Source organism: Phalacrocorax aristotelis, chromosome 4 (genome assembly GCF_949628215.1).
Source record: "Phalacrocorax aristotelis chromosome 4, bGulAri2.1, whole genome shotgun sequence".
Classification (NCBI taxonomy): Eukaryota; Metazoa; Chordata; class Aves; order Suliformes; family Phalacrocoracidae; genus Phalacrocorax; species Phalacrocorax aristotelis.
The window spans coordinates 2,825,465-2,853,459 of record NC_134279.1 but is presented as its reverse complement, the minus strand read 5'-3'; the positions used below and the strand labels follow the sequence as shown (position 1 = coordinate 2,853,459).

General features: G+C 44.7%; 2 protein-coding genes across 5 annotated transcripts in view; one reads left to right on the top strand and one right to left on the bottom strand.

Annotated features, from left to right (window-relative positions):
* Positions 1 to 274: 274 nt before the first annotated feature.
* MRPL1 (mitochondrial ribosomal protein L1) lies at positions 275 to 17,499 on the bottom strand. Its single transcript, XM_075090040.1, has 9 exons — positions 17,395 to 17,499; positions 17,063 to 17,174; positions 15,732 to 15,975; positions 14,549 to 14,632; positions 13,327 to 13,398; positions 12,989 to 13,100; positions 11,532 to 11,632; positions 2,508 to 2,589; positions 275 to 529 (listed from the first exon to the last, which is right to left on the bottom strand). Exons 1-9 carry the CDS (start codon positions 17,426 to 17,428, stop codon positions 372 to 374), a joined length of 999 nt encoding a protein of 332 aa, XP_074946141.1. The 5' UTR covers positions 17,429 to 17,499; the 3' UTR covers positions 275 to 371.
* Positions 17,500 to 19,623: 2,124 nt separating this feature from the next.
* CNOT6L (CCR4-NOT transcription complex subunit 6 like) overlaps positions 19,624 to 27,995 on the top strand; it is a 34,119-nt gene continuing 25,747 nt past the window's right edge. The window contains exon 1 of one of the 4 annotated variants that reach the window (XM_075090018.1): positions 19,624 to 19,801. The gene's annotated coding sequence lies outside the window, so the exon portion shown is untranslated. Of the gene's footprint in view, positions 19,802 to 22,294; positions 22,459 to 27,995 lie in introns of those variants that run through there. The other 3 variants (XM_075090017.1, XM_075090015.1, XM_075090016.1) reach the window with 3 other exon arrangements.

The window sequence follows — 27,995 nt, the reverse complement described above, 5'->3', positions numbered from 1 at the left end:
TGAGTCAAGACAACAAAAGCACTGCACATTCTGCGGTTTCAAAAGAGTAAAGAGCCCAGCATTACGGATGTAACATGTGCTGGCCTTTCAGCTGCAACTGTGGAAACCGGGCAGCACCGCAGCAGAGGTTACAGAAATGCTTTTATTAAAGTAAGAACTATTACGTGCAAAGAAAAACACACACGAACTAGGGTGATTTCAGCTACCAACAGAAGGGATTTAAATAACAAACGCCCGTTTGAGACAATGTCTCTAGTTACACAGACTTTACAAATGAAATTCACAAGTTAGATTTATTATTTTCTTTCCATAAAAGACAATTTGAATTACACTCTTTGCTTTCCAGGCTTGACCATCAGATCTACAAGACATCAGGTACTAACAGATTCTTGGGCATTTTTTCCTTCATCATCATCATCTGCATTTTTTTCTCCTTCTTCTTTCTCCACCTGAGGTAGAAGTCCATCAAGCTTCAATAGCAAACCTTCACTGGTTGAAGATCTAATAACCAACTTCTGCACAAGAGGACCTAGAAAACAAAGAACACCCCCAATTGAGTCACTCTGCCACTCACCACGCCTCCAGGCTGATTTATCTCAGTACTAATCCACACTATGCCAAGCACATGACCACAATCGGAATGACACATGTAGACACATCGCCTCAGTACACATAGTTTAACATCTACCTGGGTGTTTCGGGTTCAAAATGCAATTCACACTCTGGTGCCATAAAAGGTACTAACTTGACGGCCACCTTACTTCCTTGGGACCTCACCAGCCATTGGCATAACTGGTGTCCCTGGGCCTTAGAACATACAAATAAAGCTTCACACACACACCCACTCACACCCCTACTCCTCCAAAAGATGAAATATAGGTGAACTCACTTTGGGAAGTGGGCCTGATTGGCAAGACACATACAGGTGGGAAGTTTGTTCATCACCCAAATATTCACACATGACTACGCACAAAAAGAAACCTTTCCTAATCCAGGATCCTCTCATGAAATGCTGAGGTAACCTTCTGACAAGAACTACAAAAACCAGTCAGATTTCTTTATGGAAGATTAACTAGATCGACACTATACTCTGAGAACATTTGCCTGATGGTATTTTCAGTCTTGCATTAGATCAAGTGACTCACAGAGGAATGCCATTTTAGTGTTAACATAGCTACACGAAGACATGCTATTACATATGGGAAGTCTGAAAGGAACTAAAGACCCTATATCTAGTTGGTCTAAGTTAACAGGTTGGTTTAAGTGCCTGACAGTCAGCACATGTATCTAGACTCCATTTCTGTAAAGATGTGTTAATTATCAAGTTTGCTTCCTATAAATAACATATTTAATCAATCCAGTAAGAGACCCACCACAAGAATCAAGCTTGATACTCCAAGATCAGTACAAATGCTGCTAAGAGCAGAAAAGCTTACCCTTACTTAGTTAGGTTGCTGTAGTTCACATACAAACTCATTAAGGACAAGAATACCACCACTTTCTGCTTCTATTTACTCATATTTCAAGTCAACCAACCCCTTATACTTTTTATTTGGGCTGAAATGCTTCTGAAGGCATGCAGATTTGGCTTTTCGTGGTCTGTTCTCTGTACAGCAGTTAACAGTAACAGCACCACTGTAAGAGATGCAAAATGATTCTTTTTCCCAGACGTTAAGCCATTATTAACTTAAAAAGTTATTTTCTTAACTTAAACAAGGCCATTCTTCCATGAAGTTATGTTCATAAATAGTTATTTTCATGCCAGCTAAGGAGATGACATTTGTTTAACGTCTGCTTCATTAACACAAAGAGCAGATACCATGTTAGCTGTTCACATTCTTTGCTCAGAACAGTGAGCAGAACCCACAGGAACAACACATAGAATTCACACCTTTACTCCATTGTTATCTGATCCTTTTGCTGAGGCATTAAAAAATCCCAGAGGATTAACAGCTTCTCCCCTGAAGCAGCATCAATTTTAAAAATATCTTGGTAAAAGAAAAATTAAAAGGTGGTATACCTTCACACAGGGTAGCTAACCACACTACTTGTTAACGGAAGCATAGATTTTAACTGCCAGTGGATTCCAGGTTCATATTCTTTGCACTGAGCCTGAAGAGGGTCACATCAGCGAGGTAAAACCAATGCACGCAGGTGCCAAAGACCTCCACAGCTCATAAGGATTTCCTTGTTTGGCTTTAATCTCTTTAAGCATCAAGCCCGCAAACTTTGTCTTGTACAACATCTCGCTCCTCTCCTCACACAGAGATTTGTGCAGTGCCATGGGGCAGTTAGAAGTTCACACCAATAAGAGCAGACGCTATTCATGGCCTTACAGGCTGTCAATTTCTTAGGTCTTGGTTTACCGAGCTGCCTAAAGCTCCCTCCTCCTGTCCCAAGGCAGACAAAACAGCACGATCATTTAATGACAACCCGGTGGAGAACACTCATTTCTTCATCTTGTTTGGTGTAACTTCAACTACTACATTAGAAGAACAGCTGCTTACCGTAAGTCGATGGCTTGAATGTGCAGATATCATGGATAACTGTTTTTAGATTGGCAATAATCTGCTCAGTAGGCATATCCAGCTGAAAAAGGATAATGCAAAGTTAGCCATGGTGATACTTCAAGCCTAGATTAATAAATCGGAAAGCACTGGGTACGGGTTTGTTCTACATTTGGATAGACTTGGTTTCTCTGTGCTCCCTGTTAAGGAGTTACTAATCCCATTAACAGCCTCATCTAAACGACTCAGAGAAAAAAGTATTTTATACATGGTTATACGCTCATTATTCTCCATATTTCTACTCATGACATTAAATTTCCATGGTTCTAACAACATGTAGCCTTGAAGAGGGAAAGTCTTAAAAATCATTATCATAGGCAAGGGTTTTCACAAAAATCGTATTAAAATGAAGCATTTGAGGGAAGAAGCTCCAAGGAGCAGCTGTCAAAGACCACACAACAGATCAACTCAGGAAACAAGCATCTAAAACTGAATGCATTAAGAACTTTAACAAAACCAAATGAATAATATAAAAATTAAATTTCTTTCCCATTTTAACATATTACATGGATTTTCTATTTTTCACATGAAGTATATGGAAGTACTGATGTATGAGTACATACGCCAGTTCTGTAACTACCCGTTTTACACACCCAGGTTCCCATCCGTGGCATTTTTGACCTTCCAACAAAACCCGTGGCCTCATTCTACCCAACGTCCTGCTCTAACGGAGCACACGAGCGCACCTCACTTTAGACACATACATGATCCTCACTGGACCAATCAGACACTTGGAAGTGAACCAACACTGTAGCCAAAAAAAACCCCTCCATATTCCCTTGTACACCAATCACCTTAAACTACGATTGCTATTCATCTCACCTGGACTCTCTTCAAGAACGTGCAACTCGTGATCAAGAAACATGCCAAGCTGAACACCCTCAGATCAAAGCCAGGACCAAAGTCTCTCTCAGCTCCTGAAGAACTTAACATTTACTTCTCAGACATAATGTTCGGGTGCTATAATGCCCCACTAGGCTTTATTTAATTTGCCATCTGGTCTCACCCGTATCATCCACTTATCTTTATCCAGATGGAAACAATGAACTTTTTTTCCTAGATGTTCCAGCTACGCAATTAAGAAGAAAACAGCATTTATTCTCACAATATTAACTCCGTTTCAGGGGAGCATCCAGGCATCACTGAGTTTCCTCTTCCTCTCAGCCACCTCCCAGTGCAGCGTGAGCAGATTTAATTAGTATCTCACTTATCTGCAAACATATGCATTACTTTGCAACAGAAATACTGTTACACTTGACTACTCTCCTCCCAAATCTGGTCCATTAATGTCTCTTTATGCTCTTCTGGCAGCCTTAAAATCCAAATCCTGCTCCTCTGTTACATGGGCCAGAAAACATTGGTCTTCATAATTGTTATGCTGATTGCAATGTGCTTAATCATTCATAAATCAGCAGTAATAAAAATCTGTTTGTTAACGCTGAGCATTGCAGTTCGCTGACAGACTCACTGTACCAAATTAAAAATAAAGGAATACTCAGAACCATTGAAACACAAAAATTCATTGTTAAGAACTAATTAGAAACCAGACTTCAAAGAAAGCATTTGCTTCCAAACCTGACACTAGCTCAGGTCTTAAGCAAACCTTCAGCTGTACAATTTCAGTGAGCTACTTGGCACTCACCGTCTGCAACAGTCTAGAATCATCCATAAGGGACAAAATTTGCAAGTTGCTCTAAACACGTTACAACTTCTTATAAAGATGTAGAAGTACCACACATAACGAGACAAGACCCATCTCAAAATAGGAAGACGTTAGTTAATATTCTGTATTTGTTAAGACAGGAAAATATGACAGAGCGACTTGCATTCAGTCAGACAGCGTGACACATCCCAAGAGATCATGAACCAGAATTTACTTGAGATGCCGACAGCTCCATAACCAAGACACGTAACGCTCAGAAGCTTCCAAGTATTTCAAAATACCTTCCACATCCAAATCAATATTCCAGCTTCCAAATATGTATTCCACAGTAGAACTCTGTGTATACACAATCGCTGTGCATCAGCACTTCAATATTTAATTTAGTTCAAACCTCTGCCAAACTGACAAAAGTACCTTGGAGTAGATCTTGAAGGCTGTGCAAGCTATTTGTTCAGCTCGATTGAAGTGAGAATTAAGTATCTTCAAGTCCTGAGCCTTCCTAAATAACAACCACGCCTGCAGAGGGAGCAACTATAAATCAATTTCTATTCTACTTTGTAGAAATACAACCTAACCCAAGTACCTTAGGAAATGACAGTGTATACTACAGTCAAAACATGGAAATTATTACCTATCATCACTGTTTAAAGTTTAGGACACTTATCTCTAGAGCAGCACAAGGTGCTGCAAAAAGGTTCAGGGGAGTTATTGAAAAAAAGGAACCAATAAGAAACATGTTCCTATTGGTCTTTAAAAGGGCCTCCCACTAACCCCGCTGCCTAGTGGGAAATTGCCTATTAGTATTCAGCATCGCCGAAGTTTCACCAAAAGCAGATCACGTTTGAAACTTGATTCCTGAAGTCTCAAAGACTCTGATCTTCTAGCATATTTTAAGAACATTGCAACTGAATACGCAGAAGAGCCAGTCGGCTATTTGTTGGCTAAGTATGCAAATGAATGAAGAGATGCCCTCTATTAAAACACTCGCTTTAGCCACGGAACTGCTTTTCTAAACTGTATTTAGAGAATCATATTAAGAGATCATTCAGAGCAGTGAAACTGTACTGCAGACTTAACTACCATGCAGCTTGAATGTAACACGCATGTAGGGAATGGCAGCCGTGGCAGAGCAGGAACACTCGGTAGAAGATATGATTAACACAAAACCATTAATACTCTGCGGAACAAGAACCTTGCCAGCTATTTAAGTCAATGCTTGAAGAATCAGAGGGCAGGAAAAAAAAGCTAGAAACTAGCCACTAAGAGAAGCCACAAGCAGGCACGGCAAAGCTGTTCTATGTGGTAGGCGCAGTATGGGGTGTGCGTGCCGCACGGGATTAAGCAGGTTACGTACAGAAAGGAACCTGGCATTTTAGATGTTCAAGTTCAAGAGCATGAACGACCGCCCTCCAAAAAGAGTGAGACAGAAGTCCTGCAGGTGCAAATGTTACAGAGAATGAGGTAAACTCATTTTCTACACCACAACAGGCAAAAAAACCAAAAAACCAACAAATTCTGTTCCTGAGGACAGGAAAGGTGTGATTTGAGACATGCATGATTACTATATAAGATTCTTAATGGTCTGGGAACCAGCAAATGAAAGAAAACTTAAATAAAATTAAGTTAAATCCAGTATGTATCATCTATACCTCAAAAAAGACTGAGCAACAAAAAAATAATGAAATGAAAGTAAAGCTAATAGTCAACAATAATGAAGTTTCTTGATGACAATTACTATCATTACTATCATTTTCTTCAGTTTATAGCCTGTTCTACAAAAGTTTCACTACCTAAGCTAAAAAAAGAAACACAACCCAAAGCTGACAGCTCTTAGGTTCAGATCATACATTGACTTGCATGCAAACGTTCCTACCCACTGCAATCTGCAATTGACTCAGCTATCACACAAATCCAACAAGTGACTTCTGCTACGTACTACACAAAAATCGAAAGCCATGCTAATGCAGACTAACCAAAAATGGCACTTCCACTGCTTTGTACCTTCTCTAAATATACCTATAGTTTACCAGGACTGGTCCTCCAAACAAACCAACCCACCCCAAAAAGCCAAAGCACTGAGTTGATAGCAGCCTGCACATGTTACTGTTGCGTTGAATGAAATGGGCATAGCATCTTGCTTCATTCACCAGTTCTATGAAGCTTTGTGCAGCTTCAATTTAAGTGAAACAGGAAAAGTGAAATAACCCCTCATGGCATGGGTCCACGAGAAAATAAGCCCTCATGGCACTCATCCTCTGTTTTTGCTATTCAAAGCAACTGTACTTCACCCTTTCAGCTACTAACATTTTAGTCTCTATAATATTTAGAGCTGTTTAATCAAATACAATTTAGAAGTACAAAGTAATATTTAAAGGGAAGTGAAACTACTTTTAACAGGTACAGTACCCATAAGTCAACAGGAAAGCTCCAACAGCATTTCCCATCAGCATGGTTTGCATAGAAGAAATACAAGACACCGTTTAAATTCCAAGTCAGTCCACCCAACTTCCCTTATTCCTGTGCCCAGTGAAAGTCCTGTAATACTCACCTCCGTGACCACATTGGTTTTATCTACCCACTTCTCCCTGGAGGAAGGCAGACAGCCTTTTTCGTGTTTTTTGCACATACATCTAACAAAATAGGCATTTTCAATTTGGACGGCAGTCATTTCACACCACACTCGAGAAATTTAGAAGAGGTATAAAGCTTGAGCCTCTGTCTCGCTCACATGATCTGTTCTTCCAGCAAGCAGGTTTAAGAATATAGACTATAACATATACTCCTAAAGTAATGCCTAGTACAGCAAGGCAAATCAGTCCATGCTCTGTTCCATGAAAGAGTTATTTTTGCTCTTCCCTCCTGCCCCTTTTTGAAGTTGCCAGAAAAATATATATTAGCACTGATCCACCCACTTTTCTTGCAATCTTTTCTTCAACTGAGGGCTTCCAACACCAAGTCAGGAGGACTTAAAACTCTTAAAATAAAGGCTGCAATAATCAGGAAATTAAGGGTTTTAGCATCTTCACTCACAACTCGGGGACCAGCTTTTCTGAAGAGCTATAGGACAAGGCAGATGTTAAAAACTATCCATTCCAAACACGGAACTGGAATTTTTATGGCTTTATTTCATGGCATTTAATAGACCTGGGCTGCCTGGTGACCATTCAACCAGAAAGCTAAGTCAGTCCTCAGAGCATCTTAATTAGTCTTACACGTGTGGTATTGGAGGGGAAGGAGGCAGAAATCCACTCCAAGTCCCCTAATGCAGCTCTTGAGAGAAACTAAGAAGAACAGGAAACCCAGAGACGGCCAGATTTTCACATCTGACATCCTCAAGAGCAAGATTTAGAATTCCAACTATCCATAAAAATTGTATTTCAGTTGAATGCAAAACAAGAAATGAGTTCATGGAAACAGACACAAGTTCATAGCTCTGCTTTCCAAGCAGGTACCATTCATCTCCTCCTGCTGTCTATTAAGACGTTTACCTTTTTCACCCATTTTACCTTTTCACAACAGTGAGACGTTTCTGGAGCATGAGAAACTGCCACGCAATTATCAATGGTAACATGACCAGCATCCCGTAACAACATGCAACTCCTGCATCATTCTAATGTAACCAGATTTTCTCTTGATTTCCACACAAAACACTTGACTCTATGGAACTCCAAGAACTTGTCTTTGAATGCCACTAAACAAAATGGTAGCTACGCCTATTTTAAATGCCAGGTTTAGAGCTACTCCCAAGAAGTTTTATTTTGCTTTGCGGCACCATAACGCAGCAACTCCACTTGGCCATCGTGCTGGAACATCAAGCATCTTTCATTACACAGTGGGGGCAGGAACTCGCATCTCTGCTTTCAGGAACAAGAGGAAAGCCTCTGAACCAACAGCGAAGAGTTGACAAATGTGGCAGAACAGCATTTCTGCACCATTTGCAAAGACATCTGGAGGATTGACAGTATCGATAAGAGAAGAGTACTGACGTGTTTTGTGTTGCCTTGCTTTCATAGGTTTCTGCTCAGTTATGATTCTTCCCGAGAAGGTCAGGATAAAGGAGAAAACAGAGTTCTGTGTAGGAGCCTATACTAAGATGGACCTTGCAGATAGCATTTTCTCATCCTGGCACTCACAGTAGATGCATTTCTGAGGTAGTAGCCCCATAGAGTCTACAGGAAACTAAAAACAATGTAGGCATAGAAATACCCTTACTGAGGCCGTTGTAAAGGGCTATTTCCTATTCCTAGTTTAACTCGCTACAACTTTTTCCACATCCTTAGTCCTGTTTTGTTCCTAACTCAAGCCTTTTGCCAGTACAAGACTACTAGGAAGACATTATTCAGGTACAGCCCAGCACATACCCTCAGGACCTGCACAACAGCTTCAACTCTGAGGTACATAACGCTGAGTATGTCTCTCATCCTGGAATTGTCAATAGTTGCAATCACTGAGGAATAGCACTGCAGACAGGCAAGCCTTTCCATGTGATATCTCACGTAGATGGAGCTAGAGACTAGGGAATCGCTCGAACAGGTAACAGACAACTGTTACAACCTACACCGACTGCATTATTCCCTTCATCCCCCAATAAGCATATTTCAACTCTCAGGCATTCAAAATGCCAAGAGTGAACAGCTCTTCCTCGACTATGGTATTTCTTCCTCCCTCCTTTAAGGAGTGCAAAGCTAAAGATCCAGTAGTCTTTTTTTTTCTTTCTTCTCTTTTTCCAAGGGACACTGACACTCTGGGCCTTCAACCCCATTAACAGCCAAGGGAGGTAGATGCTACTTCTAGTGGACTCTGGCATTTCTGTTCCCCGCCTTAACTCTCACTTCCATGCACTTGTATGTTCGGTGTACCAAGTCTGTGAATGAAACAGTGCTCCTGTAGACATGTCCCTTCCCAGAAAATACATCCTTCCGAACAAACCTTGAAGTCTCACCTCCTAAAACAGTCTTACTCTTTTCCATAGAAGACCCATTTCACAGGAAGCTCTCTGCACAGGTAAGAGGAGACACTAGAAGTTCTCTTCTGGTGTCACATTTGGACTCTGATTTTTCTAAAGACAACTCCAACTTGGGGAAAAAAGTTTATAGTGATAGACAGCCTGTCAGGGCTCAAGACGTAGACCAAAACTCTCAGAAACTTGTCTCAGTTTCACTACCTTGGATCTATTAATTAAACTTAACTGCTGCCAACTTCTGGGCTTTTCAAAGACATCTCAATTACTACTTAGAAAACACCACTGAGGCTGCTGACTTACGTGGGAGCGCAGTGTTACATCAGGCCACAGGCCATAACTGAACTAACAGGCAACATGAGACAGCAGCACTAAAGAGAAAACAGCTGAGAAATGCCAGCTTGGCAGACTCCCAGAAACATCTACGCTACTATTTGGAATACAGCAACAGATCTTCATGCTTCTGTGTAATTCATAAATTATTATTTTCTCACTGTCAAGATTTAAAAAGCTCCGGATTTAGCAGTGAGCAGATACACGTAACCGCTCAAGTCTCTCACAGCCTCCCAGAGCCTTGCCTGCACTCAATTTCCTTCCAGCAGTGCTGCACAAACAGTAAGAAAACTAGGTCAGGTAAAGAGTAGTAGCGGGAGAGGGTGGAGGCATTTTACACCAGCCGTCACCACTGAGTCACCCGTCGGCGCACACAACTCAAGACACAACAGCATGACAGAGCATGCCAGGCTGCATGTGCGGTGTTAGCGTCACCTCTGCCACGTCACTGATGTTAGCTGAGCACATACCAACTCTGTAAGCAAACCCTTGTCCTACCGTTTCTGATCCAAGATTAGGAGTGGATTCACTAGAACCTATTGTTTACTCGTACTGAGGGACACTTCCAGCTGCACCAGACCTTCTGAAGCGCCACAAAACCGCAGGGCTGAGCTGCCTAAACACAGAGCCTAAGGTGATCTGTAACACCAACATCTTACATCAGTAAGAGGATGTGGTTTTAACTTCAGAAACTCTACCCACAGCTGCAGGACACTACACTATGCAGAACCAGCTGCAATTGCACTGAACACTGTCATGACATCAGAGTTCTTCATTCACCTTTATTAAAAACCTGACTTTTCTTCTTGACTATCCAAGAAGACACTTAAAAGTAAGTTTAATTTGTAGGTATTTTTTCAGCTGATCTACAGTATAGAATATTTCAAGTCCAAAGCAAAAGTTGAAGAATACAGTCAATATCCTTGAAACCAAGAGCGATCTATGGATTTGAGCTATTTCACACAGCCCATTAAACAGCTGAACACACTTCCTGCCTGTATCGAAGTGTAATATAAAACACACATTAGCAGAAGAGTCCCAAGAACCTCAGTTTTAAGTATCATCTACACAAGCAAGTCCTTGAAATTCACATGCACAGCTCAGAGGAGCTAGCCAGAATTAACGAACTTGCTTATCTTTAACACCACCAGGCAAAGCTTCAGGGGTGAGATACTTCGTACGCTTCCTTTCTGTACCAGTACCAGTTAAAGGAAAACTAAATCAGGCAGGATTACAAAGAGACAAAACACAATGAGAACAAAAAGCACAGTTTGGAGCTGGGAAAATAAATAATTTGAAAAATTTTAAAGGAAAACCTATTAAGGGCCTAAAATAAGAGAGAAAAGATACAAGAAATTGGGCTATATAAGGGTATGTCAGCAAAGCACAAATTAATTATTTCAGCAAACAGTTCTTGCTTTTTGCTCCAGTCCAGGGCTGAAGTTATGAAAGTTAAACGAGTCTTTAAATATTAGGCTAAAGCAAACACTTTTGAATCCACCTGTGCCTATTGGCCATAGTCTTACAACCCATAGCTTGCTTACTTAAAAAACCCAAACAAACCCAATCTTTCTTTGACTCACAGTAGAGTGCTGGGGAAGGCAGGAGGAAAGGGAAGGCTACGTTAAGATGTCAGCTCAGAAGGAGACTAATAGGAGTAGTACCTTTCTCATCCTATTTTGTTCATTATTACAATTCCTCGCCAGTCTAGTGGCAAATACAGGTCCCATTCTTGGCATCCTTAACTTCTGAGCATCAGGTATGCCTTGCTCTCAGTTTTGGCAGAGCCATCTTCTATGACCACATGTGAACAACATACAGGGCTCACATCAGCTGAAGACATCACACAACAGAGAGTTAAGAGTTCCCTTTACTCCACAAGCTAGGTACAGAACACTTAAAAACCTTGGGAACACACAGATTAAAAGCAGGGGTTTTTTCCCCTCTTTCAAAACTAACTCCAGTTCTGGTCAGTAGAGAAAACTTACCAATTCTATGTACAACTTACTCTTGCTATTCTTGTCTTGATTACATTCTCATCTTCTACCACGTACTCAAGACCTTCTCTGAAGAGTTGCACCATTTTGGGAATATCACTGCCAAGGGAATCTAGTTTTTAAAAAAGGCGGCAAAAAAAAGTTGTCTGAGTAATGCTTATTAACGTGGCTAAGCGTGATATGAGTAACGAGAGAATTCAATCTTGCAATTAAGGCAGTTTAAGTCCTATCAAAAATGAAGCTTCGTGGACAAGATGACAAGTGTCCTCACACATACTACAGAAATTCTATCTTCCCTCCTTCCTCATTCATCAGCAGAATTGAATACTAACGTAGTAGGAAATGTAACCAAGGCTTCACTTCAAATAAAGAACCTGTTTACATATATATAAAACAAAGCTTTGTTACCTAATGAAATTAAAGCAGCTTAGAAGACCAAAACCTACTGAGTTAGGTGTAGAACAAGTCCCAAGTCTTCCTTGAAAACTACGTCTACAACTACATAACAGCAAGGTCACACGCACCCTGGAACCCACTGGCCCGATCCAGCCATTCCCACAAGACAAGAGAGCTGTTTCCTATCTCAATTGCTTCACATACAAGCATTACTTCTCCCATGTATGTTTCAATGGCTCCAAGAGAAATGGGCCCTGGATAAGCCACAAACCAAGTACGTTCATACTGGCATAATACAGCTTCCATTTGTTCTAAAAAGTATCTCCGGTTGCAGTGTTCTGGACAGGTTAATAGGTTTTTCTCAAAAGTTTAGGAGCCTAAAAACACTACCCACAGCTTGTGAAACGTTAAGACAGCTGGGGCAGGGAAGTAAGATATAGGGTTCAAGACTCAGAGCTTCATGCATCTGGCACAGGCTCTACGGCTGATAAACAGCCTTTCTTTTTTCTTATTTGAAATAGACCCCTGACACATAACTAAAACAATTACGCCAGCAAGGGAGGAGAAAAATATTTAGACTGATATTTGTTGCTGTGAAAACCTGAAAAGGAAATGTCTTCAGCATTACGGAAAAGGAGAGACCACACAGGTGACTGAGCAGGTTGTGCTAAGGAAAAGCACAAATAACACTGTTGCTGAGCAGTGATTAACAGGCAGAAGGAGAGGCAGCAGTCACGAAGCTGGGATCCAAACAATTGCACAACAGTTACACAATGGTCTCAGTGAATATGTTTTTTTCAAGTTGTTTCTGTTTTCCTGGGTAGCTTCACGATACTATTATGGATCATCAGGACTAACAAGCATAGGGGCAACTAGTAGGCAATCTTATCTTGATCCTAGTCCCACATTTGCCTGGTGTAGGAGAAAAGCACAGTTTTAGATTCCTGAAACTGCTCTTATCTAAAACAAGCAGTTCAGACGCATACAGTCTAACCCTCAAAGAAGTTTCAGTGTTGCCTCGAGTTAAATCCTGTTCTGTACTTGAAACTTGTAAGAAAGAATGGCTTCTTACTCCTTTTTGTGTTTGGGTATTTTCGTCTTAGTTTGTTCCTTAATGGTATTAGCTTCGGCATTATTGCAGGAACAGCTACATAGAAGTCCACTTGGATTTCATCTTCCAAAATCTGCAATAAAAACAATCAAGTATATTTAGGAATACAATAAATGACCTCAGTATGCAACTTGACCGACAAGCACCTCTGAGCACAGAAACCCATCTCACTCTTTATATTGGCTGCTAACTTCAAGCTAGAGTTTGCGGCACATGACTTTGCTTGCTCCCTCCTCCTCAGTCGCTGTTTAAGTTTGGATATTTAGATAAGTCTTAAAAAAAAAAAAACTAGTACATACCCATTTGACTAATTCAACTCCTCCCACAACAGCAGCGCCATTCTCTCGAGCTATTTCAGCTTCTTGCTCATCCTGTTGAGAGAAAAAAATTGGTAGCTAATTAGTCTATATCAACAGCACTGGATAGGTGATTTATCTTGGACAAACTGGGTATAAAACCAGGCTATTCACAGGTTAAGGAGGAAAGAACGGTTCAAGGCAATCCAAGACCAAAATTACCAGTGATTTAATATAGGAGCAGCAATTTTACTTCATTCCAGGTCCCAATAAGCAGTAGTCAAGTCTTTAGTCAACTTGTACTGGAGAAGGACAAAGGCCCATCCCATTTGCTGAGCAGCTCTATCAAGAGCCCTTTCTCTCTCCCCTTCATCCCCTAGAAACTACAACAAACCAACCACTGGATGGAGCCAACGTCTTAGTCTGAGCTTAAAGAAAAGCACAGAACATGCTACTAAAACCCACTGTAAAATAAGGCTATTCAACTTTTGAAAGTGCTATTAAACTTTGGCTTCAAAGAGCATTTAGAAGTTAACCTTGTCTGTCCACTGCAAGGTTGTGCTTTTAACAGCCTGAAATACGGAAAAGTAAAAGGCATCAGTTCTGTAAAAACTTTGGCTCAAGCTTTTGATACAAGCAGATATTCGTGACACAAAGCCAGAATCAACTTATCCTCACAAGAATAAACTGAACAGCTCCACACTTCCATCCAGAAGGGTTTGGGGCAGAGGGCTGCTAAGCTGTTTAGGGTTTTGGAGAATTTCCTTCCCCTTCCTCGCCCAAAGGCATCCTGGTACAGCACAAGTTACTCTGAATAGCACCCGCTTCTCATCTGCGCCGCCTGCTAAGGCTTCAGAGCACAGGGCTGGAGACGGCTGCTACACTAAACCACCTGCCTAACACAAAGGTGACAAACGTTTTACTCTATATATGACCTTTAATCATCTCTTCTTTAGTCACATCTATGCGGACACTTACTCCTCAAGTCCATCGCTAGGATAATCTATATATACTTAAACCTAGCAAGATGAAGGAAATCCCATCAGATGCTTGTTAATACATTAAGACGCTGCTGAAGACTAATCCTAGACAGACTTAGAGAGTTGTGTAAAGAATTCGCAGGGTCTTCTCAGTAAGAGGTATAGTACTTGCATGGGAATTAGTTGTGGTGTAAGAGCATGCCGGGTACATAGATGTATGAAGTGAGTAATTCAGGCTTACCCACCTCTGTGAAAACCAAGACTTTATTTGTTTCATCTGTGAAGCGATGTGGAAGAAGAACAGTGTTTGCAAATGGATCCACTTTTTTCTAATAAGAAAGGAAAATATTAAAACAAACAAAAGAAATGGTGACGTAATGGTAAGGTACACAACTGCATGCAGTTGTTCCCCTGAACAGCAATCCTACCCACGCTTTCCTTGCACCGAAGCCACAACAAGCAAGCACAATATCTAAGTTTTGACTGCTTTTTTATGCCTGGTATGTACTCACGTCTAAACTCATGAGACATAAGTGAGTTATGCTGCATTTTTTCCAAGACGAAGGGACTGGGATCAGCAACTCCAGCATAGGACAGACTTGGATGGAGCAGGATGCACCAGGTTCAGGTGCAGTCAATAAGAAACACAGAGGTGCTGTAGCTGCAGCTTATCTAAAAGACGTTTCTGATACAATGGCTGATGCAAACCACCAGCAAGGAACACGTGTCTCATTAAGTTTTAAAAATACCACAGAGCCTCCAAAAGCAGGAGCGAAAGCTCTGCATTTCTTTAAGCACGGAAGTATTTTCTAGCTCTGAGGGACCCCTGGTACAGCAAAGGAATGTTTAGTTACACATGCAAAGAAACCAACTCTCAAATAGCTTGTTTTCTGCTTATGGGGGAAGCAGAAGGAATTTTAGGAAAAGACTAAACTGGGCTAGAGACCTTTAAATCAAAAAGGTCACAGGCAAACAAGCGATAGCACTCTTTCAAAGAATGTTATTTAAAAAAAAATTCAAAACTTTTTTTGGAAGGTGAAGGACAGGGGCGGGAAGAAGCTTGTCTTGACAATTCTCCTTGTAACAAACATCCCAGAGCAAAACACACACAATTTTGGTAACACATCTTCAAGTGGAAAGCCCGAACAGATGCAAAGCTCAGTTTAGACATGAACTTTAGTCACATAATCGCCTGTTTGCAAAATCCTAAACAGTGGTGCTATCTTCACCTCAGGAATATGAGGGATGTTCAATAATTATACATGTATAAAGGCACAAAGCCACCTGCAAAAGCACACGTTATTCTGACAGAGAGGCTGCAAGAGGCAGCCAAGAATGCCAACAGCAGCAACGGCTCTGCACTTAAAGCACAGCCTTCCCATGTAAGAAGGAAAAAAGTATCAAAATTTGTACACGCTTTCAACCTACCTTCTTCTGTAGTGCCATATCTAGGAATACGTTAATATAGACGTACTGTTTGGGGTTAGTGAAGTCCAGCTCCTGGAATTTCTTGAGCATACCCACAGCCACTTCCACATCATAGGATGGCCGCTCATAATACCACGTCAAGTATACATCATCCACGGGCTTGGTCATCAGCGGCCGTCTCTTAGTTACTGCTTTCTTTTTTGTTCCTTCCTGCTTGGTCTTTTGTGAACCTTTTTTTCTAGTTCTAAAGAAAATCAAAAAACTCTCATTAGATCATCAGCTCAAGAGTTTGGCACATGTTCCAAGAGAAAAACGTAGATAGTGTCACGTGTCACTCGTTAGGTAACAATTAGTTAACAAGGAAGATTCTACATAAAAGTGAAAAACATCACTAAATTCATCCCATTACTTGTCTCAGATGGCCAAGACAGAAATCAAAAGCTCTGGAGGCAATTAAGGTCCTCAAACAACACAGCCACAACTGTGCAGCAGGAAACCAAGTTAATGACCTGCTGCTGTATCAAAGCCAAACCAGTTTAAGATAACACACCAACTTTTACAGGTCTTGCCTTCACGTGGGCCTGTAGCGGGCATTGTGCCCGAGATGCTCCTAAACCAAGGAAGTACCACACGCCTTCCTGGTAATCAGAAGGGCTTTTCTTCTTCTTAGAGTCGATCATGGCAGTCCCACCTTTCAAAAATGTTTCACCTCCCTTTCCTGTATCATTTTGCATGCAGTTAACAAACACTAACCCCAAGTCTTGTTCTCCTATTTTCAAAGGCTCTCAAGTCAAGGAAAAAAAATTAATTAATACCTACATACTCCATTCCTCTACTACGGTGAAAGACACTGCAACACTTAAGAACACTTGCTATACAGCACGCTCCACTACACAGTCATTTCTGCTTCTCCCACTTACACCATAATACTAGACTTAAAGAGACAACAAAATAAGCAACAGAAAGCAACCTGAAGCAAGAAAAGGAACTGTTTGAAATAGATTCTGTAAGCTCACCAGCTTTCATGCTGGTATTAAGGCTCATACTCCTAAGCGATAATCCAGCCATGCCCTCCAAAAGCACGCATCAAAAATATCAAGTAAATCTTTCCCCATAACCGTTACATTCATTATTACAAAAGAAAGAGAAAACACTCCCTGCAAGCCCAGCTTAGACCTGCTTTCTCCAGGCGCTTGCGGGAGGCCACCAAGGCCAGCTCAGCCGTTACAGCAACACTGCAGACATCGAAAACATCAGAGACTCCCCCTCTACAGGCACCAGGACACCCGACGGCCAAGAGAGCCGCCTGGGATGGAAGGAGGCGCACTCACTTCGCGGCCGCAGCGTAGAGCCGAGCAGGCGGCGCGGCGCTCACCAAAGCGGGGGCGGCGGCGAGGCGCTGGTCGAGGCCGTGGAAGACCCACCCGCGGCGTGGGGCCAGTACTGCGAGGGAAAAACAAACATCACCTCAGAGAGGCGCCCCGGCCTCCCTCACCTCCCCAGCGGCCTCCCGCCAGGGGCCCCGCCACCCCCGCCGTCCCTCAGGGTCGCCCCCTGGCCCACAACCAAGGAAAAAGTCGCCGGCTAGAGAACGAAAAGAGCCAGGAGTCAAACCCCACGCTTTCCCGGCGGTAAAAACAGAGAACAAGCAAAGCCTCTTCACCTCCCCATAGGCAGCGGCCCGCGCGCGCCGCCATCTTGAAAGGCGGCCGCGGTCCAGCGCGAAAAGTACTCCCCACCGCCACCAAAGGTTCCGGCGACGGCCGGAAGCGCCTCACGGTGCTCCCCTATCGCCGTCCCCCCAACCCGCCGCTGCCAGAGCCTGCCGTTCCGGGGGTGCGCGGGTCCCCCTTCCCGCCTTGTGTCCGGTGCCCGGTGAGGCCGGGGAGCATTGCTGTGGCGTGATTAAAAGCCTCCAGCTCGATTCTTAACCGACCTCGATACAAAACCGGGGTTTTCCTTCAGCCTTGCGAACAAATCAGGTTCTGCCCAGGAGGTGGTCAGTGGGCTGGGCCTGTGGCAGAGAGAGCCAACATGGTGGCTGGTGTCTCCGGCAGGCAGCCAGAGCTGCCTCCCTCAGAAACCGGTGTGTTTCCACCTCAAAGAAACGTCTGCTTTTGACTAGAAACTACCCAGCTCCTGCAGTTTTACTTCCCTCCCTGAAAGATCTGCATCCAATAATATTGTCTAAATTCAGTCCTCCTTGAAACTCTTGAGCTCAGGCTCATCTTTTCTGTTGGTTGGTTTGGGAATATTTGTGAAAAACCTGACTAGCAATGACACTAGAAACATGAGTTTTCTCATGGCGTGAAATGATTCAAGCTTTCTGCAGAAATGGCAGCTTTGCCTCCATCGCGACCACGGGCGCTGCGATGGCCTGGCTGCTGTTGGATATTTACATCTCACCTGGCATTCCCCAATACAACAGGGAGCATCTGCAACTAGAATTGTTATTTTTTAAATCTAACGTACGTGCATATGTAAAATAGCTTGTCACAAAATCGACATGTGCTCGTCCGATGTAACTATAGGCCCGGTGTCCCAGGAAAGGATCGAGACAGGGAGGTGTGAGGGTGACAGGAGGCAAAAAACAAACCCTCCTTGGTGAAGGAAGTAAGGAGTGAAAAAGTGGGAATTTAAAACACCGAGGCAAAGCGGGTTTGGGGGAATGAGGTTTTTTTGGAGGGTCATTAGGCACATATGTCTCCTATAGTGGTGGCAGATGTAATACACGACTCACCAGGTGACTCCGTTTAATACACGCCTGCGATCAGGTAATGACCTGCATCCTTTATGGTCTTCCCTCATGACTCCTCAATCCCCTTGTGAGCCTCCAACTTGTTAGACACAAGGTCGCTGCTGTGAATCACGGATTTTGGCCCTGGGAGGGAAATGGGGGCTGATGGTTAACGCAACCCATTCCCTGTTACTCACTCACTCTGACGCCCATTTCCTATCAAACCCCCTCACTCTGTCACAGAGGTTCCTTCCCGCTCTCTGAGCATAAGTGAGCTTTTACACTCCAGCACGAGTCCAGGCAGCTGCAGTGGAAAGCAAATTCCAATAAAAAGCTCTTGTGCCTGACCGTTCCTCCTCATCGAACGCAGAAACGGCAACCAGAAGGATTTTAGTGTGTCTGAGAGACGACAGGCTTTAACGCTGGAGTGACATTTACCTGTACTTCCTTGCTTCAGCTGCCCGGAAGAGCATCCCCCATCTCACATGGCTCCACACAACTAAAATTTGGGCGCGATTTCCCAGAAAAGGAGCAGCTGCCTGTGGAGAAACAAACATGACCGATGCCAAAGAGGAGATGTTTGCACCCTCAAACCCCATGTGGAACACGGGGCAGCCCCCCAGCTTTGCTGGCAGCCATTTCCCTCTCCCACTCTCCCAGCCCGGAGGTGAGCGGCCCCCTACTCACCGTCTCGCCTCCAAACTTTTGGGGGGGACAAGCAGCCCCCCAGTCACCCCCAAACCACGTCCCCAAGGGTGCTGCTGGCCCTCATGATGACAACTGCCTCCTGGGCTGCCACTCCGGAGAGGGCCTCCCGGTTATTGCCAACAAAATAATGAGGTGAAAAACAGGGTGTCTTCCCCCTTTCGGGCATTTCGGGGACCTGCCGGTGTCCCCCCGGGCCGCTGGTGTCCCCTGGGGCCGGCGGTGCGTGGTTCCCCACCCCGGACAGGTGTTGCTACCGGCAGCGGGGGGTGACAGTGCCTGGTGTGTGTGAGGTTGTGAGCGGTGACAAGATCCCGCCTGTGCCCGTGGTCCCCGTCCCCCCCGTCCCCCCCTTCCCCGACGGCCCCGCCACCGCCCGCCTCCCGCCGCCGCCGCCTCCCGCCTCCCCGCGCCCGCCCCCGCCTCCGTCTCCTCCGCCCTCCGCGCCGCCCGAACCCCGGCCCCGCTCCTCGCCGCCGCCGCCCCGGCCGCCCCGGCCCCGCGGCTCCGTCCCCGGCCCGGCACCGCTTCCCCCGGCGGGCCGCCGCCTGCATGTCGTTACTGCCCGCCGCCGCCGCCCCGCCGCCCTGCCGCCGCCGGCCCCGCCGCCCCGCCGCGCCGGATGCAGGTGAGCGCCGCGGCCCGACGGGCCCTGGCGGGGGCGGGGAAGCGGGCCCGAGCCGCCATGTCGGGGCCCCGTCGCCCCGCCAGCACCGGGGCCAGCACCCGGGGCGGTCGCCGCCGCGGTCTGGGCCGCCGCTCCGCGCCCTCACGGACACACGGATCCGTGTATACCGGGGCGGGGTGGGGGAGGTGCGGGCATAGCCGCGGCGAGGGGCGGCCCGGAGGGGAATAGGGTCCCCCCCGCGAGGGGCCGGGGGGTGAGGAGGGAGCGGGGGTCCCGGCCCCGGGGCCCGGCGGTGGGGGATCCCTGGAAGATGGGCCGCGGTGGCTTTGGCAGCCGCCCCCCCGCGCTGCTTTGAGGGATGCCGGGCTCACCCCAGAGTCCCGGCTGAGGGCGGCAGCAACGGGGCGAACCCCGGCTGTGGGGCGAACCCTGGTTGTGGGGTGAACCCCAGCCATGGGGCGAAGGCGAGCGCTTGGCCCCAGTCCCCTCCGGGCCGTCCAGCATCCTGCGATGGGACCTTCGCCTCCTGCCGCGGGTGACCCGGCAGCAGGGTTGGCGACGGTGTTTTTTAGGGAGGTGTGGGTCGTTCTGCTTTTTCCCGGTGGTCCAGTGGTCCCGTACAAGAAGGATTGCAGGAACGTCACTTCCAATAAAAGCTGGGCTTCAACCTCAGGCAGTGGCGCTTGCATATAAAATAACACACCTAAACACTGAGGTTTTGTAACAGTTTGGGGCTTGCTTTTTAAACTTAAGTACTCTTGGTAAATATGGCGGAGGGCTGGGTTGCTTTCTGCCGTTTCGCAGCCACAACAAGTTCTATCTGACCTTCTGAAATCTTTAGACGGGTAGCCTTTATCAGGCCATTTTTGAAACTTTGAATAGGCTAAGTATTTGTTTTGGGGAGTTACAACTTCTCGTGAGCCTGCCTGCTGATAAGAATTTTAGATGGCCTTGTTTAAGCACGGCGGTTTGCTGCAGTTAAGTTTGTACCTGTGCCATCCCCTCTCTGTGACGCTTCGCTGCTAAGCCGAGCACAAACGTACTCCCCCGAACCTAAAACTAACCTGAAGGGGAAAACAGCTCACCCTGAAGTCACTAGCAGTTATACTACTTGTGTGTGGAGACATGGATGATAACAAAAGTGAGGATAATGTGTCTATTTTTAGTCTCTGCTAAAATTCCTTTGAGATATATTTGCCCCTGTGCTTTTTTTTCCCCCTAAAAAAAAAAAAAAGTACATTATTTCTAACAGTCTTCCCTGTGACACAACCCAAAGAATTCCTAGAAGCTGTATCCCAGTTTGGAGGGCCAGAAAGCTCTGACGAAGGTGGAGCATGGCCTTTGCAAACACAGCGCTGCCAGTGATTTTATTTCTGCGTCCTCCCTATCAGAATGGCCCGCTTTAGGTACGGCCACGTGCTGGCGATACCTCACAAAAGATAAAGGCAGGCTTTACATTTGAGGTTTACTTTGCGCCGCGTGCAAGCGCCGCAGCCTGACCTGACTTCCTGTACGTAGCCCTTCTCCTTTCCACAGCCCTGCGCTTCAGTTAGTTTTATTCATTTCTGAACGCAAGCGGGTTTGGAGGCACCGAAGCGCTTGCCCGTAGCTTGCTTTTCCCCCATGGAGGGTGGTGGGCGTTTATTTACAGCTTGATTTTGTGATTTTGCTCCGGAGCAGATTGGCAGGGCACGCTTCTGACATCGTGCTGCTCCGTGCTCTGGAGTAACGACACACATCACCGTACGCACGACCCGCGGTATGGTGTTGATTCATCTGAATAGGACTTACGTTTGAGCGTCAACTCGGGCGTTAAATCTCCTTGCCTGTTGTCTTCAAAGGAGGCTGGCGATGACAAAAGCCCTGTTACAGTTTGACTGTTCGGTTTAACTGAACGGTGGGAATTCTGCAGTGCTTTGCTGTCTGCTAGACAAATCCTGTTAAACACTTTCAGTTTTGTTCTTTGCTTACTGTTAAAAGTGAGGGCGGTCTACTCTGACCGCTAAAGTACAGCTGAATTTAATTTATTCCGTTTTATCTTTTCTTCCTACAGGGGCTTTTTCTCATTTAGTTTGTGTATTTAATTGAAGGATCAAGTACAGTGTAAATGGCTGATAGGTATTGCCACGTTCCTGAGCTAAGTTTAGGTTTCTTCTGTCCTTCGAAGCAGAGCTCCTAACATGTCAGCAGCACAGCAGTAAGACTACCCGTCATCAGACTGTTAGAAAAACTTCGTTTGGGAGCAGCTGAAACTTTGCAGATCCATTTTACTCGCTGTTGAGTTTCCCACCAGGTCTATATGGCAAACTTCTGCTGGCACAGCTCTGTCTGCGAGCGGTGTGACGAAGTGTGACCCGTGACTGACATAGCTGTGCCAGCAGAAGTCCCAGCTGTAGAAGCAGTTATCTGCAAAAGTGCACTTTTACTGATATAGCTTGTTTTCGTTGTTAAAGGGTGTTTTTTTTCCCCCTATCCTGGTAGCTGTGCTGCTCCCAGTGAGGCACCATGCTCCCAGGGATATAGTGTATTCAGACATTTATTTGCCTGGCTTGGAAGGGACGACTGGTCAGGGTGTGTTTTCTGTGTGGGGCTCTCCACTTCCCATCTACCATCTGTAGGAGCTCGGTCACGTTCGTAGTGAGCGTTTTCTCGCAGAAGTAAGTGATATTATGTCTGCTACTTGTTTTCTTTCCATCCAAAAGCTTTTATAAAACTTCCATTTTGTGCGATAAGCTAATTTTGATTGGGGTTTTTTTGCTTGTTTGTTTTTTGGTGTTGGGTTTTTTTCATGTGGACTGTGGTTGTTTTTCATTAACAGTCTTGTTTTTGCAAAGAGCGAGGCAGGCTTTTGACCCAATTTGCCAAGCACAGTATATTTAGCTTTCACACCATTCTTACAAGAAATAAGCCAGAAAGTGATCCCAAGGTATGTGTGGGCTCTAGTAGTAAAATGGGAAGGCACCACTGAAGGAAAAATTAAGTGATTTCCACACTGGGCTAAGTCTTTACTTAATTTAAATCTAAAACACCGAGAAGGCAGACTTATATTTAGCTAGATCGCAGCAGTCTTTTTCGTTCAGAGTCAATGTGCACGAACTGGGAGGTGTGTTTCTTGTTTCTTATTAAAACCTTTCCAAGGCCATTCTCTTTTTAAGTGATAAAATTATGCATCAGTAACACACATAATTTTAGAGCAAGCTTTCTTTAACTGCAAAAAAAAAATACCGCTTAGGTCAGCCTTAATCTGTTGAACACTTATGGGTTACTTGGGTTTAAAGGGGGAGATAAATACAGACAAATGGCTTGCTTACTACTTATCAGAAAGAGCTTTTGGGATGCCAAAAGGGCACGTTACTCGCTTTCTTCAGTTTAACAGAGTGTTTCTCCTGTCTCGAGCAGATTTGCTAGTGCCCTACAGATATAGGTAGCTCTCCTCTGCATTTGTCTAATTCCCTTGTGCACCACAGGTGGTTCAGGCTAGGGCAGCAAGCTGCCTCTAACGCTGCGCTTACCTCGTTCAGGACACCCAGCTGCCAGGTCTTCCATTGCCGTGGAAAGCTGTGTAGCAAGTGTGACTAAACCCAGGAGCTGCGCATTCTCCTCCATTTATCAGGTTATCAGTTAATGTACGCGGCAAAACATGCAGCACGCTATTTTGATGGTGCGGCTGTCCCAGCTGAGCTGATGGAACTTTGCTGGTGCCGGCAGGGGAAGCGCTGCTTTGCTCCCAGCCCTGCTGTATGTTGGACCCTGTGCTGAGCCAGTTTCGCTCTCTATCCTGACAGCAAATAAATACAACAGGAGACGGAGGCTGCAAAATGTGTTTAAAGGTGTTGATTCTTAGGTTCGCAGAGACAGTACTGTGTAACTTCACCTTTTGGTTAATTCTTCGGGTTTCGGTGATTTGCCTGTACAACTTCTCCATCTCACCTGTAAAGATAAAAGCAGAGACTTTCTTAGAATGTTTCTTTATTGGTATCTGGAGCTGGTGACAATGTTTCTGGAATTCTTTTCCTCTCCTTCCCCATCTTAAAAGGCTTGTGCATCTCAGGTCTGTGTCAGCAAACTTCACACGTGTACCTCCTGCTGCAACACAATCCCCCCACAAATAAAAGATCAGACAACTCCGAGGGGACAAAGCAAACTGAAATATGCCACGGGAGGTGGCAAAAAAGATTTCATGTGCACAGGATTTACTGGATCCATTTGTGCCTTGGAGTAGATCTCAAAGAGTAAGGTGCAGAAAAAACCGTTTAAGGCCTTTAGCTGAAGACGCTGACTGGCTTGCTTTGAAGCTTAGTAAATTCACAAAAGGGCTATGTGGCAGGTACCTGTAATGGCAAGGTACTGGACGTAACTTAGTTTCTGTTATTTGGGAGAAAAATCCTTTCTTGGAGTTCTAAACAAGAAAAAAAAATCCACCCAAAAACCAAACCAACCCAAAACTGAAATTACTCTGAATAAAAAGAGCAGCACTGGAAGAAAATCTCTCCAGAGTTGCTCTGGAATCTTGTTGAGAACAACCACCTTTGCAGCTGCTTGCGTATCTCCCTGCAGAGGATCAAGAAGTGACTTGGTGTTCAGACACCTTCAGAAAGCTTTCCCTCCAGGGTTTGAGAGGTGGTCATTGAACATATGACTAAAGGTAGGCAGAAATGCCTTATGTAAGGCAGAAATTCCTTATATGATGTTCTATAAGAAACAAATTTCATCCCTTTCAAGGCGAGACATTAAACCAGCACTCATTAAAAGGCTCCAAGTAAAAGCAGCTAGAAACAATTTTAGCTACAACTCACGTGCAGTCGATGAACGCAGGGATTTTTTGAAGTCGTACCAAGTCAGTACCTAGGGCCGAGGAACAGAACCCCATTTAGCCATCGCGTGTAACACACACGAGTAATTTAACCAAAGCTTGTAACCTGCATGTGTACACAAGGAGCAGATAAGGCTCTGTGTGTTCACCCTTACTTTGGTATTTCCTGATGTAAATGATTAATGGCGTTTTATGATTGCACGGCATCGTAGCTGTTTATGCTTAGCATTTAGCTAAACGGGTTATTGTCTTTCACGTTCTGCTTGCCTGTAAAGGAGCGTTACGTTTTCTCCGAGAAAGGCGTATAAAAAGAGATTAAAAGGGCTGTAGGACTCTATCTGCAGATATCCTAGGATATCAAGTCTGTTGTGTAGGTGCCTGTTTTAAATAAAGTTAGCACTGTGCGCACGTTGCCTGCAGGCAGGTTTCACAGATTTACAACACAGTCCTGCTAAGAAAGGTGCTCGGGCTGTCTACGCTAGCAACAGAGAAGTTAAATACTTTCCCCTTTTGAAACTTCCACTCTGAGCACAACAGTGACAGTAGGGCCGAAGCAGAGAGGAAGAGGAGGGGTTTTTGCTCATTGCCTAGCTGCCAAAAACAAGTTGAGGCTTGTTTGTGACACTGATAGTTAAAAGCGGCCGTGTCAAAAATAGCAATCTCTGCATCAAAACAGCAGTGCCGCTGTCTGGCTCCGATTCAAGTAGGTCCACAGGAACTCTTGCACTGTTCTACTTGTCCCATCAAAGTGTCCGTCTTTCCGACGACAATGATCAGTACGTGTTATTGAGGGAAAAATCTAGGAATAAAGAAGACAACCCTCAGGATGTGGCATATACTTTCTGAGTCCCTGGGGTGATGGATCTTCAGAAGGGGTTTTATTTTTGGTGTCAGTCCCCCTGTCCCCCCCATTTTCAGCTTGGGGATTGGTAAATCTTTGACTGTTTACAGACACAAACCGACTAACCCTTCAGAGCACCCTGCCATCATCCCCACTGTATTATTCCTCACCCTAAACAAAGTGTAAAGGCAAACCTATTGTGCCCTCGGCTAGGAGCAGCAGGAATTTTTATGGCTGGGAAACTACCAGAGGCAGCACTCCTCCAAAGAGCGCATGGGCCTTTGCCCTTCACGATTTATGCACCCACCTGTGGTCTCCAGAGAGACTGTGTTGGAAAGGGGAGCACAGACCAAAGCTCCTGGCTACGGGTCCTTCACCCTGGCCACAAGTCCTTACACAGCTACTACTGCAAGACAAGAAAGCTCTCCAGTCTGCTACTTACAACCACCTGAAACTAAAAACCCATTTAAACTGTCTTAAATGCTTTTTAAAGGCAAAAAAAACTTACAGGAAGAGGCAGCTCTGAAAGTTGCAGAAGAGAGAGGAGCGTTTAGCCTTGTGTTGCTGCAGAGGGAGGTTTTGTTCTCTGCTTTTGGGGCAGGATCTCCTCAGGAAAAACAAGGGGGAAAGGGAATAGCCTTCTGCTAAGCAATACCCAGACCACAGTTCACAGCTGCAGACGGAAGGGATATGTAGCCTTCACCTTATGTGGTGCCAGTATTGAAAAGGGAACTTTCCCCATGTGAGAAAGAAGCTTTGGTTTTCTTTTTAAGACATTTTGACAACTCCAGAAACCCGCTTCACTGACAGATCGTTTTGAAAAGAAGGTTTTTATGGGCTGCTAAGCAAAGTTTGGGGAACGCTGAGATGTACACCTTTTGGGTAAATTTGGAACCCAGGAAGCCTCTTTTGTTTTCATTTCTTCAAGCATCCACTACCAGGTGAAACAAGCATTTTTTAGCGAGTTTCTTGTCCAAGTAAGGGACCTGAACCTCACGTTGGGAGCAATAGTGCAAATACATCCTCTTTGCTTCGGTGTCAGGGTCCATCCATTATATTTTTTTTTTTTAGTTCATCAGTATATGAAAGTAACTACAAAAAACATCCACTTTTGGTCAAGCTGTTAATAACAGTCAGGATTTGTAGATTGTGCTCAAGTTTGCTGCTTACCCTTTAGGGCAGCTGAATTAATCGATCGCTTAGTTTTGCCCTCGCTTTTCAGGAATGCTTCCGTCTGACTGAACATCTTTGTGCCTTCTAATCACAAATTAGTTTTGCCTTTTTTTTTCTTCCTAAGAAATCAATTGAAAGGCGCTCTCAGAAGGTTCTTGCTTGGCTTTAAGTATATATAGAGACAAACATATTGAGGAAGACTTCCTTCTACAGACCTTTAGCTGTTTTTTTCCACACGATATTTACAGGAAAATTGAGAAAGGGCGAAAGCAGAAAACATACTTTGTATGCTTTGCTGGATATTACCATTCTGTGTTTTGTAAACAGTGGAGTGGAAAGGTCCTGCAGGTTTTTTTAAGTTTTCAGCTCCGTGGCCTGCAGCTGTTCCCGCTCCTGGTGCTTAACGCTAAGATTTCATGCCTAAAAAGGTATTTTGAGAGCTTCCGATGGAAAGATCCTATTCGAGCGCTCCAGATATATTTGTTTCTTCCATGTAAGCTAGGGAGTTTGCTCTTGAGGGGTGGAGGTGAATGCATACCCGAGACTTGCTTGCTGTACATGCTTACGTGAAGTCAATACGCTTCCCGATGGCACGAGGGCTGCGTATCTCCCTCAGATAAATGTCATTTATCTTGAGTCAGCCTTGACACCTGCAGCATATCTTTTGCTCCTCTCACTGCTTCAGGCCGAGATCTGGAGCAGAATTAAAACACTCAGAGGAAAGCATAGAGTTGTCGCCCCATCACCCATGGGGAGAAACGCAGATAGGAACCACTACCAGTGCTATGAAACCGCCAGTGTTTCCTGGCCTTTTGGAAAGGGGCTGGTTCACTCGCTTCTTGTCAGAGCATGCATCAGTATGTGCTGCTCAGCCCTTGCACACATGGCAGAGGCTGCTGCAAGAGAGCTTCCTGCCGATACAGATAGGAGACTTAAAACTGATTTGCAAGGGACTTAAAAGCACAACAGTTGTCAGAAACTGTGCTCCTCAGGTAAAAGAAAACCCTCCTCTTTGCATTTTCTTGGACTCATGGAACTTGCAGCTCCTGGCAGAAAAAGGCCAGCTGGGGCAGTGCTGAATGTAGTTCCAGAAAACTGGTTCCTGCTTCCTCTATACCTTCCTCTATAAACATGAATTCAATTCATATTTATTCTGTTACATGAATTTACAACTGGCCCTGGAAGCAGGAGAGAGCTAGCACAGGATGAATTATCCACCCAGCAGAAATTTCCACTTGTGAACGCCTTTCCTCTAATCCCTTTCTGTTTTGGAAAGTTAAGAAAGCAAAAGGAAAAAGGGGCCAGACAACTCGCATAGCAGAGTCGAGTCACCAATGCCAGGAAGAGTCGAGTTCGGGTTGTCAGAT